This window comes from Hippocampus bargibanti, linkage group LG06, assembly GCF_051943395.1.
Source record: "Hippocampus bargibanti isolate YZ-2025 linkage group LG06, ASM5194339v1, whole genome shotgun sequence".
Classification (NCBI taxonomy): Eukaryota; Metazoa; Chordata; class Actinopteri; order Syngnathiformes; family Syngnathidae; genus Hippocampus; species Hippocampus bargibanti.
In genome coordinates this window covers 9,686,855-9,703,963 of record NC_142739.1, presented here as the reverse complement: position 1 = coordinate 9,703,963, position 17,109 = coordinate 9,686,855, and the positions used below count along the sequence as shown (strand labels likewise).

Sequence of the window (17,109 nt, the reverse complement as noted above, 5' to 3'; positions counted from 1 at the left end):
TACGTCTGTGTAAGCTCTCAGTCGTACAGGAGTGGTCCATCGATGAGAAGGTTTCTTCAGCCGTCATCTGTACAAAAGTGAAGGTTTCGGACGTTTCGCCTCCTATCCAAGAGGCTTCGTCAGCGAACTAAAGTCTGACTGGTCGTATCGGCCCCATTTATATATCCCTAATGTCCAGACCTGGTGGCGCCGGACACAACTATGATAGGTCCCTACTCTCAGGTTGGGGGGGGGGCCGCGGGACACCCCCCTGTGGCCCCACTGATTGTTCCTACATTCCTGACTAACGATTGGCCTATTACACCCACTCCCCCCGGTATCACCTCATCAGCATAACGACCCTCATCAGCATTGCGAAAGTTGCCTAACCTGTTTTGCCTGAGCAGGCTATTGTATGAACGATCCAAATTGAACCTCACACCACCAGACCGGTTTAATGAAGGATTTTGTTGTTTTATAAGAATCGCCTCTTTTACCCCCCTTTCAAACCATCTATGTTCTTTCGCTAAGATTTTAACCTCATTGTCGTCAAATGAGTGGTTGCTAGCTTTTAGGTGCAAATGTACTGCCGATTGAGGCCCACTAGTATTATCCCTGCGATGTTGATAAAGTCTTTTTTTGAGAATTTGTTGAGTCTCCCCAATGTACTGCTCTTTACAATTTTCATTCTTACAATGTATGGAATAAACTACATTACTTTGTTTTTCATTTGGTAGCCTATCTTTTGGATGCACTAATTTTTGCCTTAACGTGTTTATCGGTTTGAAATAAGTAGGAATTTTATGTTGCCAAAGGACTCTTTGTAATTTTTCAGAAACTCCTGCAATGTACGGTACTGCTACTCCTCTCCTTTTAGAATCTTGAGAATTATTGGTTTCGTTCGCTATTCTTTCTTTCTGACATTTGTTGAATGACCACTGAGGGTACCCACAGTTAGTGAGTGCTCTCCTGATATGTTTTGACTCCTTTTCTCTACCTTCAGTGCTAGTTGGTATTAGTTTAGCCCTATGCTGGAGGGTTCTGATAACTCCTAGTTTATGTTGTAAAGGGTGGTTAGAGTCAAAAAGTAAGTATTGGTCAGTGTGCGTAGCCTTCCTAAAGACTTCTGTTTTTAGCGCTCTGTCCTCTTTTATAATTACTTTACAATCCAAGAAGGCTAGTTGGTTCTCTTGAATGTCCTCACGAGTACATTTAATGTTGAAGTCTACAGAGTTGAGATGATCTGTGAAGGATTGAATTTCTTGTTTCTTAATTATGACAAAAGTATCGTCCACATATCTAAACCAGTGTCTAGGTTTTGTCCCTATGTATTTTGTCCCTATGTATCCCTTTGTATCTATGGCCTGCCAAAAATACATAAAGAAGGGTTCCCCCTCCGACCCATTGTTTGTAGCATTGACTCCTCTACATACAATGTAGCCAAATATTTAAAAACTATTTTAGCTCCGTTGGTTGGTAACACAGAATACCACGTAGAGAACACCACAGGGTTTGTAGAGAGGATCAAAGACCTCATATTGGAACCTGAGGAAACTTTGGCATCATACGATGTGACTTCTCTCTTTACATCTGTCCCAACCCCAGCAGCAGTCTCAGTGGTGAGGACGAGGCTGCTGGCGGATGTTTCTCTGCATGAAAGAACCAAACTGAAACCGGATCACATCTGCCAATTATTAGAAATCTGCCTTAATACTACGTATTTTCAATTTCGGGAAAAATTTTATAAACAAATCCATGGTTGTGCTATGGGCTCACCAGTTTCACCCATAGTGGCTAATCTTTACATGGAAGAGATGGAGAAACAGGCCCTCACATCCTTCCCAGGGACAAAACCTAGACACTGGTTTAGATATGTGGACGATACTTTTGTCATAATTAAGAAACAAGAAATTCAATCCTTCACAGATCATCTCAACTCTGTAGACTTCAACATTAAATGTACTCGTGAGGACATTCAAGAGAACCAACTAGCCTTCTTGGATTGTAAAGTAATTATAAAAGAGGACAGAGCGCTAAAAACAGAAGTCTTTAGGAAGGCTACGCACACTGACCAATACTTACTTTTTGACTCTAACCACCCTTTACAACATAAACTAGGAGTTATCAGAACCCTCCAGCATAGGGCTAAACTAATACCAACTAGCACTGAAGGTAGAGAAAAGGAGTCAAAACATATCAGGAGAGCACTCACTAACTGTGGGTACCCTCAGTGGTCATTCAACAAATGTCAGAAAGAAAGAATAGCGAACGAAACCAATAATTCTCAAGATTCTAAAAGGAGAGGAGTAGCAGTACCGTACATTGCAGGAGTTTCTGAAAAATCACAAAGAGTCCTTTGGCAACATAAAATTCCTACTTATTTCAAACCGATAAACACGTTAAGGCAAAAATTAGTGCATCCAAAAGATAGGCTACCAAATGAAAAACAAAGTAATGTAGTTTATTCCATACATTGTAAGAATGAAAATTGTAAAGAGCAGTACATTGGGGAGACTCAACAAATTCTCAAAAAAAGACTTTATCAACATCGCAGGGATAATACTAGTGGGCCTCAATCGGCAGTACATTTGCACCTAAAAGCTAGCAACCACTCATTTGACGACAATGAGGTTAAAATCTTAGCGAAAGAACATAGATGGTTTGAAAGGGGGGTAAAAGAGGCGATTCTTATAAAACAACAAAATCCTTCATTAAACCGGTCTGGTGGTGTGAGGTTCAATTTGGATCGTTCATACAATAGCCTGCTCAGGCAAAACAGGTTAGGCAACTTTCGCAATGCTGATGAGGGTCGTTATGCTGATGAGGTGATACCGGGGGGAGTGGGTGTAATAGGCCAATCGTTAGTCAGGAATGTAGGAACAATCAGTGGGGCCACAGGGGGGTGTCCCGCCCCCCCCCCCAACCTGAGAGTAGGGACCTATCATAGCTGTGTCCGGCGCCACCAGGTCTGGACATTAGGGATATATAAATGGGGCCGATACGACCAGTCAGACTTTAGTTCGCTGACGAAGCCTCTTGGATAGGAGGCGAAACGTCCGAAACCTTCACTTTTGTACAGATGACGGCTGAAGAAACCTTCTCATCGAGTAACAAGAAAGCATCTTCTCCGAATCTGAACTCTCTGAAGCCATTGTTTTGAAACCGAAGCAGGGAGCAAGGCAGTTTGTGAAGGAGTATTCTGGCGTGACATCACGAACAAGGGGCGGGACTTTCTGAATCTGTAGTTTTGAGCTCATTTTGTGGGAGTTTTGGGACACTTTAAGTCATTTTTATTGGTGCTTTGCATTTGACTAAAATCATCAGACTGCGTGTTTTGGGTATTTCAGATGCTATAAAACGTTTTTCTGATGTCAGTGAGGAAACAAAAAATGGTGTCCTTTAAAGGACAACCGACGTCTCCGGACAAGTTGTGTCCATAATTTGTAAAATGGCTTCAAATGACTTCTACTGAGCGTATTTTACAAAGATTCCACCGCATATAGCTATATTTTACGTTTTAAGACTCGCGCTGAATATTCCGGAAGTCTTAAAACGTTTTTCTGATGTCAGTTAAGAAACAAAAAAGTGATGTTGGTTGTCCTTTAAATTACTATTACCAGAAGGCAAAAAATAAATAAATAAAAATATGTACTTATGTTTATGCCACTGGTGTATAGTGACAGGCAGGCCGTTTAACCTGTGATTTGACATTCACACAACAAAATAGCAGCTTTGCGTTCAACTAAAGCCCAAAGTCGATTTGTGAGTGAATTGAAACAATCGACTTTCAGTGCTATTTTTATTTGGTGCTGCGCCTTGAAAGCTTTCTAAGTTTGTGTGGGTACGACTGACCTGGTATATCCTGAAGGGGATGTACCGGAATCCCGCCTCCTCAGTGGGATACTCCATCAGTTTCCTGTTCATGGCCCAGAACTGCTCAAACTTATCTGCAGCAACCAAAAAACACGAGCACGGCTGTCATTGCGGATTCAACGAAAAAAAATGAAAACATTGAAACACAATAGCAGACTGTAAATCATTCTTGACAAGTTTGACATTTGTTCATTGTTGTCATGAAAAAAATATCTGAGGAAAAAAAAACAGACAAAGAAGTTAAATCAATTTTTAATATTTTAAAAGCATTATTTTTCTTTTAGTTATTTAAGGAACTAACTTTTATTTCTGTACTTTACCTTTAAATGTGTTTAAGGTTGTGTGTTTCATGTGTTGAAATGTCATCAATATTTATTTTTTTAATATATATTTTTTGGAACCTGCTTTTGTTTTTTTGCTTGCTTTCAGATGTTGTTAGCTATCTGTCATTAGCCCCTTTCATACTCACTCCTGCCCTATTGCATAGAATACTATTGCTGCTCTCCAATTATTGTATATATTGTCCGTCACTTCAATCATCCAGTTATCCCAATGTGGGAAGTGCCGGTAAATTTCAAGGGGCCGCTTCAACTACTCCTTTCCATTTCAAACCTGGGAAATAGACTGTTTTCATGGTCACACCATCAAAGAGCCTTATGCTCGTTTACTCCTAAATCCAGTTTTTTGTTTTTTTTACTCCCAGTAACTGTTCAAAAAGTGGGTACTTCCTAACTTATAAATCCTGGTTGGTTCTACTCCTGCTTTGCAGAAAATCTGTGTTAAAGTGGACAACCGTTTAACAAAATCATTTGAGTTCATCGAGTGGACAGTTAACAGCCCAAAACATCGTAAAAACTTTGGATTTTAAAACATCTCCCTTCTGGCTTCTGGGTACCTTTGAGATCACAACCGTCAGACACGGAACACACGCCCCCACTCCATTTACTCCCACCTCCCCTCCTCTTACACCATCAACATCGCACCACATCTCAGCCGGCTGGAAATGGGCGTGTTCGAGCAAGTCGAAAAGGAAAAGAAGAAGGGGAATGTGTTTGGGTGTTATCTGAGGTTGGACACCACGTGTGTTAATGAGTTAATGTGTGACCCGATGATGACTTACTTGCCCGACACCTGCTTTTGAACCTATGTGTTTGTGTGCGTGTGCGCGTGCTTGTGTGTGTCCCTCACCATTCTGCAGACCCATCCACAGCTGCTTATGGTCCTTCTTCTGCATGTCGTTGACGACTTGGCTCTTGTGTTTGAGCGCGTCAGCTTCTTTAATGCTGGACATGAAGTGGGCCTCCACGACCGAGCTGGACATGCAGTGAAGTAGATCCTGGCCCGGAAAGTTCTGCGAACACAAAAGTATTTGATGTTGGTGATTGATGCACTCTCGCCATGTGTCGACGATGACGTTATTTTCATTTTAAAGGTAATGAATGTGCTTAAGAAGAAAATACATTTCTCTTTTTGCATTTTGTAGAATAGCAACCACACAATTAAAACTGAGCCGACAGTAATATTCCTATCACCTCAACAAGTGACTTCTGAAATAAAACTCAAAATTAAAAGGAGTGTTCAAGAGTTGTTACCTTAAAGTGCACAGTGATGCTCCACGGCAAGATAGAGTTGGAAGCGTGGAGGTCAAACAGAACGCCAATCGGATAGTGCCTGGGATCAGGAACAACAGAATATATTTCTTTTAGACCAAAAAAAAAAATCGTCCATTTACTCTGTGAATATAATTTAATGCAACTACTGAGGCAATGACAGACTCTTAAAGGACAACCAACATCACACAAAAACGTTTTATAGCATCTAAAATACCCAAAACACGCAGTATGATATTTTTAGTCAAATGCAAAACACCAATAAAAATAATAATAATACATTTCATTTCTAAGCGCCTTTCAAAACTCTCAAGGTCACTTTACAGTCACAGGATATGACTTAAAGTGTCTAAAAAGTACTTCAATTTGAAACCGGAAGTGGACAGTTTCAGAAGATCCTGGCCCCATGTTCGTGGTGTCACGGCAAGACGTCTTGCCTTGCTCCAGAACCAAAATAATGGCTTCAGATTCAGAGAATATGCTTTCTTGTTACTCATCCAGTTATGAATATGATTCAAATAGTTCTGAAGAAGAAAGCATACATGTTTGCAATCGATTAAAGAATTTATTCTGTGTCATTTTGAGGCATCAGGGGTGGGAAATGTCACACCCAAAAAAGGCAGAAAATGGTGACACAGCCGTGTAATAATTTAATCAGCCCGTTTCCATAGGCTGATTAATTCCTTACATGGAGCTTTGTCGCCCTCTTCTGACTCTTTTTGGTCCTACACGACGTTTTCAGACCAAAGTACAGCAAAATGCATTGACATGATGGAAGGACTGCTACAATGTATCCTTTTTTCGGTCAGGTGCGTTTCTTCAGTGACGTAGGGTGAGGACTCGTCACCAACTCAAAAACAAGACTTCCGGAATATTCAGCGCGAGTCTTAAAACGTAAAATATAGCTATATGCGGTGGAATCGTTGTAAAATACGCTCAGTAGAAGTCATTTGAAGCCATTTTACAAATTATGGACACACCTTGTCCGGAGACGTCGGTTGTCCTTTAAAGGACAACCGACACCATTTTTTGTTTCCTAACTGACGTTTTATAAAATACCCAAAACACGCAGTCTGATAATTTTAGTCAAATGCAAAACACCAATAAAAATGACTTGAAAATGACTAAAGTGTCCCAAAACTCCCACAAAATGAGCTCAAAACTACAGATTCAGAAAGTACCGCCCCTTGTTCGTGACGTCACGCCAGAATACTCCTTCACAAACTGCCTTGCTCCAGAATCAAAACAATGGCTTCAGATTCTGAGACACCAGAAAAACGTTTTATCGCACCTAAAATACCCAGAACATGCAGGCTGATATTTTTAGTCAAATGCAAAACACCAATAAAAATGAGTTAAAGTGTCCCAAAACTAATGTTAAGCAGATTCCTTACTTACAGACAGTGTATTGTCGGTGTTCAAATACCTGACATGTTTCGGCGACTACTTCCGCCTTCGTCGACAATACACTGTCTGTAAGTAAGGAATCTGCTTAACATTAGTTATCAAGTAGACAGGATGAATTTAGTACAACGATAACGTGTCCCAAAACTACTTCAAAATGACCTCGGAGATGCCGAGTTTCAGAAGGTCCCACCTCCTTGTTCGCGACATCACGCCAGGACGTCTTACCTTGCTCTAGAATCAAAACAATGGCTTCAGATTCTGAGAAGATGCTTTATTGTTACTCATACAGTTATGAATATGATTCAAATTTGTTCTGAAGAGGAAATCATAAATGTTTGGACTCGATTAGAGAAGTCCTTCCGTATCAATTCGAGCAGTCTGCAAGTGATTAAACCCGTCAAGATCTGGACTCCAATGTAGCGTCCATAAAATGCACAAGATGGCGCACAAGATGGCGCACAAGCTCCGTTGGAAATGGGCTGATTTGTCCGCTGGGAATTTGTGTAAACTTACACCTTCTTTATGCGTGTTACCGCAATTGGCTGCGACACACAACGATTCACCATCGCGTTATGTAGTTTTCCTTCTAATTTCGCGATCAACACAGTGTTTTCAGACGAAAAAAAGGATTCAAAATGCATTGTGTGTCGCTCATTAATATTCAGTGTGTGTCTTAAAACGTAAAATATAGCTGTATGTGGTGGAATCTTTGTAAAATGCGCTCAGTAGAAGTCATTTGAAGTGATTTTACAAATTATGGACGCAACTGTCAGTTTTCCTTTAAAGTTACATGTGGCCGCACTGAAACACTGTGGAAAATATTGGTAATAAAAGCATTGCACATCAACCGCAACGCAAGCTAAGGTGTCACACACCTCGATGACTGAATGAACCAAGACCTCAGTTCAACTATTCACAAAAGTATATGAAATGGTTTGACCCCCCGACGCTAAAGCAATTAACGAGTTACTTGCCAAGATAATTGAAAAAGAGAATTGATTCAATTGAAATAACTAGCTCTTGAGAATTTTGTTTTGAATTACTGTCACAAATATTACTTTTAAACTACTAATTACTACAAACATTAATATTTGTAGCATAACCACAATGAGAGGTTCCCTCACCATTTGAGCGCCGTCCCTTCATATTCGAACCACATCTCCCCCACATCCTCTGCCTTCATCACTCTTAGGAAGTGCTTCTTCACCTTGTCGGTGACCAGTGTCAGGTAGCTCACCCTGGGCAACAACAACTACGGGGAAAAAAAGTGTGCGCTGTCATTGCCCTTGTACACAATGAACATTACATTATCTCGCATTAATTCACTTATCACAAGTGAGTCTGGAATATTTCACCTGTGCTAAAAATTGTCGTTGAAAATAACCGTGCCATGAAGAGCAAAATGCATAAATAATTGAGCTACAAGATACCACCAACGCACTGATAGGGGGAGAGGATCATAAAGTATCAATGCCATGCATCTAGAATGTACAAAATTAATTATGAAACTATAGTCTGTGTTAAGCAATGACATTCAACACACACGAGCCACCTTTACTGGAGGTTTATCAAGCAATCTATATGAAGAGAACAGGACAAATAAATGCAGAAAAAATACTATTAAAAAATTTAACCGAACAACAGCAATACCGAGATTCTACAAGATTTTGCCAAAGATACACATGTGTTGCTTTTAGTTGAGAACAAAAACACTTAATAGGTGAGTGTCTTAATGAATATTAGATAATAGCTTCCACCAATTAATTTTTTTAACTTTTGATAAACTTCCATTCTGACTTGATATGAGGTCAAGTAACGGGTGTATGACTTACATAATATGGCTCTGCCTCTCTCTCCGTCACTTCATCTTGGTTGAGAGTGAAGCAAGCTGGGATCCGGCCAAACCAGACGTCTCTCAGCACATCTTTGTCATCTGCCATGCTGCTGCAGCACCCAGTGGCTCATAAAGACTCAAGGTCCCTCAAGTCAGACCCTCAAATCCAGAAGTACACAGCGTCCTATCATATCAGAAAAGCCCATTAGTGGTTATTTGGTAGTTGCATACTGCCGTCCTTAAATATAACCATCCATCCTCTTCAGCTGTTTTCTCATTAAGGTTGCAGCTGAGCTGACTTTCGCAAGGAAAGCAGGATAATGGTCTGGTCACCAGTCAATGAATGACAAGGCACATGGAAACAAACAAAATTGCACATCCTATCGGTGGACAATTTGGAGTTATCAATGTCACTTGCATGCATATTTTTTTTAAATGAAGGAGGAAAAGCAAGAAAGAGTAACATACAAACAACGGCGCAATTTATAACAAATACGTATCTCGAAAAGTTAAATACCGTACACAAACACACGCTAACAAGTAACACGTTTTAAAAAATACAGGTAAATACGCGAATCTGAATTCCCAACATACATGGAAAATTCACCCTCGTTGTACGTATAACTTAAATTACGACATCAAATAATCCACAAAAAGACTGCAAGGAGGAAACTCACGTTAGCACAATAGCTAGCTAGCTAGCAATCCAGTGAAAAACCAACGCGGAAGTGTCTTCCAAAAGCGATTACGCGTTAGTGCCTTGGATTTTCTGAGTTTTACACGACAAACGAGCATCTCTTGCGTGTTTTCAGGTGTAGAAAAGCTTACTTTTGTTTTACGAAGAAGTAGGAGTGAAGAAAATAAGTATTTGGGGAATGTTGTCATTCCCAGCTGACTGACAGCCGAAGAACTCTGACAACAGCGACTCCTGGACAACTGCCAGGCACATGACGAGACGCTACGACGGATAATAAAAATAATAGTAATGATAAGTCATAATTTACATGGTTAATTTTATAGAGCATATGCAGGTGTGTTATAAAATATTACATCTTCTTCGAATATTTAAAACTAAATTAAAATCTCACGCACAAGTCGTCATCAAAATGCGTTGACGCACATAAAATACGTATAAAGTGAAGGCTGATCGGGTGTTTTCGTTTGTCCGCCCAATTAAAAAAAACTGTCAAAATGTACAAGAAAGAGGCTATAGATAACGTGGAGGTGCGCCTTAAGGCACTGGAGAATCGAATATACGGAGACATATGGGATAAAAGTTCGAAACCGTTAAAGGTTGGTTTTCAGTTTTTACATTTATAGGTGTGGTCGAGCTAAGAAGCTGACGTGCTGCAACCCTAGCAAAGCTAACAATAGCCGAATTCGCTCCCGACAGATGTTTACATGATGCAGTGTACATTGATTCAGTCCACTATCATATAGGCGGCCTGGTAGTCAAGTGTTTAGCACACCGGCTTCACAGTGCAGAGGTCGCCGGTTCACGTCCCGCTCCGGACCTTCCTGTGTGGAGTTTGCATGTTCTCCCCGGGCCCGCGTGGTTTTTCTCCGAGTCCTTCCAAAAACATGCATGGCAGGCAGATTGAAGACTCCAAATTGTCCCTAAGTGTGAGTGTGAGAGTGACTGTTGTATGTCCAATTCAGGGTGTCCCCCGCCTCGTGCCCGAAGACAGCTGGGATTGGGTCCAGCACCCTCCGCGACCCTAATGAGGAATAAGCGGTACGGAAAGTGGAAATGGAAAAATGGTCTCTCAGATATATCGATGAGAAGGTTTCTTCGACCGTCATCTGTACTTTCTTGAAGGTGTCGGACGTTTCGCCTCCTATCCAGGAGGCTTCGTCAGCGAACTAAAGTCTTACTGGTTGTATCGGCCCTATTTATATATCCCTAATGTCCAGACATGGCGGCGCCGGACACAGCTATGATAGGTCTCTACTCTCAGGTTGGCGGGAGCAGAGGACCACTCCCTGTGGCCCCACTGATTGTTCCTACATTCCTGACTAACGACTGGACTGTTTGCACCCCTCCCTCCGGTATCATCTCATCAACATTACGAATGTTGTCTAACCTGTTTTGCCTTGTATGAACGATCCAAATTGAACCTCGCCCCACCAGACTGGTTTAATGAAGGATTTTGTTGTTTTATGAGAATCACTTCTTTTACTCCCCTTTCAAACCATCTATGTTCTTTCGCTAAGATTTTAACCTCATTGTCATCAAATGAGTGGTTGCTAGCTTTTAGGTGCAAATGTACTGCCGATTGAGGCCCACTCGTATTATCCCTGCGATGTTGATAAAGTCTTTTTTTGAGAATTTGTTGAGTCTCCCCAATGTACTGCTCCTTACAATTTTCATTCTTACAATGTATTGAATAAACTACATTACTTTGTTTTTCATTTGGCAGCCTATCTTTTGGATGCCCTAATTTTTGCCTTAATGTTCTTATCGGTTTGAAATAAGTAGGAATTTTGTGTTGCCAAAGGACTCTTTGTAGTTTTTCAGAAACTCTTGCAATGTATGGTACTGCTACTCCTCTCATTTTTGTATCTTGGGAATTGTTGGTTTCATTCCCTATTCTTTCTTTCTGACATTTGTTGAATGGCCACTGAGGGTACCCACAGTTTGTGAGTGCTCTCCTGATATGTTTTGACTCCTTTTCTCTACCTTCAATGCTTGTTGGTATTAGTGTAGCCCTATGCTGGAGGGTTCTGATAACTCCTAGTTTGTGTTGTAAAGGGTGGTTAGAATCAAAACGCAAGTATTGGCCAGTGTGCGTCTACCAGATATATGTTGCCGTCTTATTTTAATACTGCTTTACTTGATGTCATGGTAGCAATATGTTCTCAATCAATCACAAACTACATTAAATTTATCTGACATTTTTGAATGGATTCGGACAGTTTGTACTGTTCATTATTCTTCAATTTGTATTTATATTAGTATACATGTATAGATCGCATGGTGGAAAGTTTATACTTTCGATGCAACTTTACATAAAAAAAGCAAAGGTGGGATATCTGTAGCTTGAGGCAATCTTTTATCACATGATCCAGCATCATCAAATCATGATGCCTTAACCTCTGTGTGGTTTGTGCTTTCTTGTAATTGATTCATATCGAGACAGTGGTTTTGAAGTCCTGTTCATTCATTTGTAGAGCCAGCTGACATGTTTTTTTGGCAACTATGAAAAATAGTGTCATGAATGTAATCTGTTTTGCAGTGTGCAGAGTCCTTAGCAAGAATTCAGGCTGGCCTGACCAATACAGCCAACAAGAGGGAGCGAGTGAAGATGTTGCACAAGAAGAGTGAGTCACACAGCCTTAAGTACAAACCAATTTTGCACCTTTTAAGCGTACTCTGTTCTGATGACCTATTTATCTATTGGTGCAGTTGAGGACCTGATGAAGTACCTGGACCCCCAGTTCACTGAGCACATGGCTGTGCCTGACTCTATGAAGCTTGAGTTCATCCTTGCTGGTGAGAAATGGAACAATACAGATGCTGAATTATGTTGATTTAGACATGTTGAATATTTTAACAATTATATTGACATGACTGTGCCCTCAGAGGAGGACTTCCTGCTTTCCCAAGCTGCTTTACTGGAGCAGGCCAGCAACCTACAACCGCTGTTGGAGAGCACCTACATTCGAGGTTAACCCCATTTGGTTGTCACGTCAGAATGTGATTAATACAGTTATCCCCATCTGTCAAGGTCGATGTGTTCCAAAGCCAGCTGCAATATCTGAAACTGTTAGGGATCATATTCCAAACTTTGTTTATGCATATTAGGGTTGAAATAAGTCCTCATGTAATTTGAGTAACAGTTAAAAAATGCTCATGGCATGTTTTTTCGTCCACGGCTACCTGATAATGTGTTTGCCCCATTTCATTTAGAAATGGGGCATTTCATGAGAAACTAAAGAACAAGTCTTAACCACGGGTGCTAACATTTAAAGGACAACTGACGTCACTTTTTTCTTTTTTAACTGACACCAGAAAAACGTTTTATAGCATCTAAAATACCCAAAACACGCAGTATGATATTTTAGTCAAATGCAAAACACCAATAAAAATGACTTAAAGTGTCCAAAATCTGCAAAAAATGAGCTGCGAATTGGGCATTTTCAGAAAGTCCCACCCCCAGTTTGTGACGTCACACCAAGACGTCTTGCATTGCTAGTGAATACAAACAATGGCTTCAGATTCGGAGAATATGCTTTCTTGTTCCACATCCAGTGATGAATATGATTCAGATAGTTCTGAAGAGGAAAGCATACATGTTTGCAATCGATTAAATAATTTATTTCTGCCATTTTGAGGCAACATTGGGGGAAAATCTCTCACCCAAAAAAAGTGTCACAAAATGGCGACCTCCTGTGGCCACCTCCGTTTCCACAGGCTGATAAATTCCTTATATGGCGCTTGGACGCCCTCTTCTGGCCTTCAGGCGGCTTTTGGGTGCAACACGAGATCCCCAGACCAAACAAGTACAGCAAAATACATTGACGTGATGGAAGCTTTTTTACGGTAAAGGGCGTTCCTTTAGTGACATCACGTACGGACTCGTCACCAACTCAAAAACAAGACTTGCTGAATATTCAGCGCGAGTCTTAAAATGTAAAATATACCTATATGCGGTGGAATCTTTGTAAAATACGCTCAGTATAAGTAATTTGAAGCCATTTTACAAATTATGGACACAACTTGTCCGGTGACGTTGGTTGTCCTTTAAGGAGGGCCATAAATCGATGAAACTCTGTTTGTACTTACGTTTTTGTGGTTTCTTGAAGATGTTCCTGAGCACACCACCAAGCTCCAACGTCTCTCCCAAATTCACATCAAACAGCAGGTAAAATAAATTGATGCGTTCTGCATGGTTGCGCCCGTTCTTTTTGTTTGGTTTGTTTTAGTTTGACCTCTATGTCTGCTCTCTTTCAGGACCAGACAGATGCTCAGGCGCTGGAAGTCAAGAAGCTTTTTGAGGAATACAACAAAATGGTACTGATACAAACATTGCAGAAACACAATAGAGCAAGAACTCAACTTAAAAAACATATATAACGTAGTATAAGACACTAAAATTGTCTATTGTATTTTTTTTTTTTTTTAGTGACTCCATTTTATTGAACTCGATGTTTCGGTTTTCAGATGTTCCTGCTGTCTAAGCAGTTCACCCAGTGGGACGAGAGCCTGAGGAAACTGGAGGTGGCCAAGGGCATCCGGCCTGTAGAGTAATCCCCATTCTTGGTGATGATGATGATGAGGAGGAGCATGTCGTGAACTTTAAATTAATGTGGTTTTGTAACCTCACAAACAACAAAGCAGTTTTGGGATTGTTGAGTTGCTACGGTTCACCAATGAACAGAAGTCACATGACTGGTGAACACCCATCGAGAGGATTTTCCTACATTCATGAGACAGCAGAGTCACTCTTATTTATACACATGCTACTTTCATCATAAATTGTTAGATTTCCTATCTTGTCTCCTGCAAATTGAGTCAGAAGACTTTGAGCGCCTGACCTGCATTATTTTTTTCCCTGTTTCGCTTAGTCTCTTGACATGATACCAATATACCTTCTGTTTCAAAATGTCAATACATGATATCAAATGAAAATTTTATTTGACTATTATTATTATGTGGGTGACTTTGTGTCTTTTTACTGAAGCTACTTGAGTGAGAATGTTTTTAAGTGTGTACATGCAAAGTTAAAGGACAACTGACACCATTTTTTTTTGTTTCCTAACTGACATCAGAAAAACGTTTTATCGCACCTAAAATACCCTGAACATGCAGGCTGATATTTTTAGTCAAATGCAAAACACCAGTATAAATGAGTTAGTGTCCCAAAACTACTTCAAAATGACCTCGGAGATGCCGAGTTTCAGAAGGTCCCGCCTCCTTGTTCGTGACATCACGCCAGGACGTCTTACCTTGCTCTAGAACAGGGGTGGGCAAACTTTTTGACTCGCGGGCCGCATTGGGTTCTAAAATTTGACAGAGGGGCCGGGCCAGGAGCATTTGGAGGGAGTGTTTGGGCCGGAAATACTAAACCTAAAGCATTAAAGGACAACCGACGCCTCCGGTCAAGTTATGTCCATAATTTATAAAATCACTTCAAATGACTTCGACTGAGCGTATTTTACAAAGATTCCACAGCATATAGCAAAAGTTTATGTTCTATGTACTTGCGCTGAATATTCACGAAGTCTTGTTTTCGAGTTGATGACGATCCCCATGTGACGTCACGTTTGGACCGCCCCTGACCGAGAAAGCGACACACAATGCATTTTGAGTACTTTGTTTGGTCTGAAAACTTCGTGTTGATCCGTGTTGATGGCGAAATTAGAAGGAAAACACATAAATAATGCCATGGTGAATCGTTGTGTGTTGCACCAAGACAACTATTTGATATTCGCTGACACAAATTCCCAGCTGACAAATCAGCCCATTTCCAACGGAGCTTGGGCGCAATCTTCTGCATTTTCTGGGTGCTACATTGCTGTCATTGACGGCTTGAATTGATATGGGAGGACTCCTTGAATAAGTTGCAAACATTTATGCTTTCCTCTTCAGAACTATTTGAATCATATTCATAACTGGATGAGTGACCTTGAGCGTCTTGAAAGCCGCTTACAAATGAAATGTATTATTATTATTAACAAGAAAACATCTTCTCCGAATCTGAAGCCATTGTTTTGATTCTCGAGCAAGGCAAGACGTCTTGGCGTGACGTCACGAACAAGGGGGTGGGACCTTCTGAAACTGGCCATTTCCGGATTCATTTTGAAGTCATTTTTATTGGTGTTTTTCATTTAACTAAAAATATCAGCCTGCCTGTTTTGGGTATTTTAGATGCTATAAAACGTTTTTCTGATGTCAGTGGGGAACACAAAAAAATGGTGCCGGTTGTCCTTTAAATGTAGTTTTGTCTCAAGGAATATGGCGTTTACATACTATTTCGCAGATACTTGGAGGAGGAAATGGAAATACATTAAAATAACATATGCACTGTGATTCATCAAAATTGCGTCTGTTTTTAATAAGTTTTCATTGAAGGGGCAAAGTTAAAGAAATCAACATTTATTGAAAAATGGAATCACTTTCAACATTCAAAACATATTATTCCACAACGAAATATTCAAGCTCAATAATACCTACTTGTGTTAAATTCCGCCAAATCATAGATGGTTTGTCCTGACCGCGCGCTCAACAAACTCCTCTCAGACGCCCTCGCCTTCGCGCGCAAACAATACACGTGTACCGTCGCCGAGCACACAGACATAGGCTACCAGCAGTGAAATTTGCATACTCGGCACAGCAGCCAATCAGAAGCCTGCTTCTTTCTTCCGGACTTTCGCAAGCGTTATAAAGTCGTGCAATTGCATATCATTTTCCAAAATAGATGCACAGAACCTCAGCCCAGAAGAAAGATTCAAAAGAAGCTAACAACATATGTGACGCTACAAAACGTAAATTTACATTAAACCGTGACTGTAAAGTGTACATGAGACTAATGAAACGGGCTTAGTGGCTCGTAGGAAGCAATGCAAACGTTGCATTGTGCACCGCAATGACAATCGACTACTGCAGCAAAATCTAGCCATGCACATTTACCGTAAATTAAGCAAGGTAGCATTTGTAGTAGGTACATTCATGATTAAAAAAAAAGCTATAAACTGGACAATACGTGACAATGTTTTTTAATGTGATTAGTTGTCTCATTGTGCTTCAAGTTGTGAAAAATGGGGCAGGCAACTTTTCAGTTATCTGCCCTGTTTTCTGCTAAGTTTTTGTCATGAGTTTCAGACACTGTCTTTACTATAATTTGGGCAGGTTCGGCGGGCCGGATTAAAAAGCCTAACGGGCCGTATGTGGCCCGCGGGCCGTAGTTTGCCCATGCCTGCTCTAGAATCAAAACAATGGCTTCAGATTCTGAGATGCTTTCTTGTTACTCATCCAGTTATGAATATCATTCAAATAGTTCTGAAGAGGAGAGCATAAATGTTTGCAATCGATTAAAAAAAGTCCTCCCATATCAATTCGAGCCATCAATGACAGCAATGTAGCGCCCAGAAAATGGCGCCCAACTTTCGTTGGAAACGGGCCGATTTGTGTGCAACTAGTATCAAATAGTAGTCTTGATGCAACATACAACGATTCGCCATCACGTTATGTCTTCGTTCTAATTTCGCCATCAACACGAGGTTTTCAGACCAAGCAAAGAACCCAAAATGCATTGTGTGTCGCTTTCTCGGACAGGGGCGTTCCAGACGTGACGTCACGTCGGTCAACGTCATCAACTCGAAAACAAGACTTCCTGAATATTCAGGAGTATTAAAGTATTGAAACGTCAAATATAGCTATATGCCGTGGAATCTTTGTAAAAT

At 40.6% G+C, this 17,109-nt stretch overlaps 2 protein-coding genes across 6 annotated transcripts in view; one reads left to right on the top strand and one right to left on the bottom strand.

The window, feature by feature from the left end:
- atg5 (ATG5 autophagy related 5 homolog (S. cerevisiae)) overlaps window positions 1-10,975 on the bottom strand; it is a 42,531-nt gene extending 31,556 nt beyond the window's left edge. For 2 of the 5 annotated variants that reach the window (XR_016115345.1, XM_088999075.1), the window contains exons 1-6: window positions 9,532-9,685; window positions 8,702-8,887; window positions 7,994-8,121; window positions 5,445-5,523; window positions 5,041-5,203; window positions 3,832-3,926 (exon numbers count right to left, since the gene is read on the bottom strand). Coding sequence is in view for 3 of the 5 variants with exons in the window: in XM_088999075.1 (XP_088855201.1) it covers window positions 3,832-3,926; window positions 5,041-5,203; window positions 5,445-5,523; window positions 7,994-8,121; window positions 8,702-8,809 (573 nt within the window). In the remaining 2 variants the exon portion in view is untranslated. The other 3 variants (XR_016115346.1, XM_088999077.1, XM_088999076.1) reach the window with 3 other exon arrangements.
- Window positions 9,822-15,736, top strand: dctn3 (dynactin subunit 3). Its single transcript, XM_088999078.1, has 7 exons — window positions 9,822-9,996; window positions 11,940-12,024; window positions 12,110-12,196; window positions 12,287-12,370; window positions 13,510-13,568; window positions 13,658-13,717; window positions 13,868-15,736. The coding sequence occupies exons 1-7, from the start codon at window positions 9,895-9,897 to the stop codon at window positions 13,952-13,954; spliced, it is 564 nt and encodes a 187-aa protein (XP_088855204.1). The 5' UTR covers window positions 9,822-9,894; the 3' UTR covers window positions 13,955-15,736.
- The last annotated feature ends 1,373 nt before the right edge of the window (window positions 15,737-17,109 follow it).

What these genes read in the sequence shown, in the direction of transcription:
- dctn3 (XM_088999078.1), top strand. Translation starts at nt 9,895, where the DNA reads ATGTACAAGAAAGAGGCTATAGATAACGTGGAGGTGCGCCTTAAGGCA. An exon ending in AAAGTTCGAAACCGTTAAAG is followed by an intron (nt 9,997 to 11,939) that starts GTTGGTTTTCAG and finishes TCTGTTTTGCAG; the next exon opens with TGTGCAGAGTCCTTAGCAAG. An exon ending in GCTTGAGTTCATCCTTGCTG is followed by an intron (nt 12,197 to 12,286) that starts GTGAGAAATGGA and finishes CTGTGCCCTCAG; the next exon opens with AGGAGGACTTCCTGCTTTCC.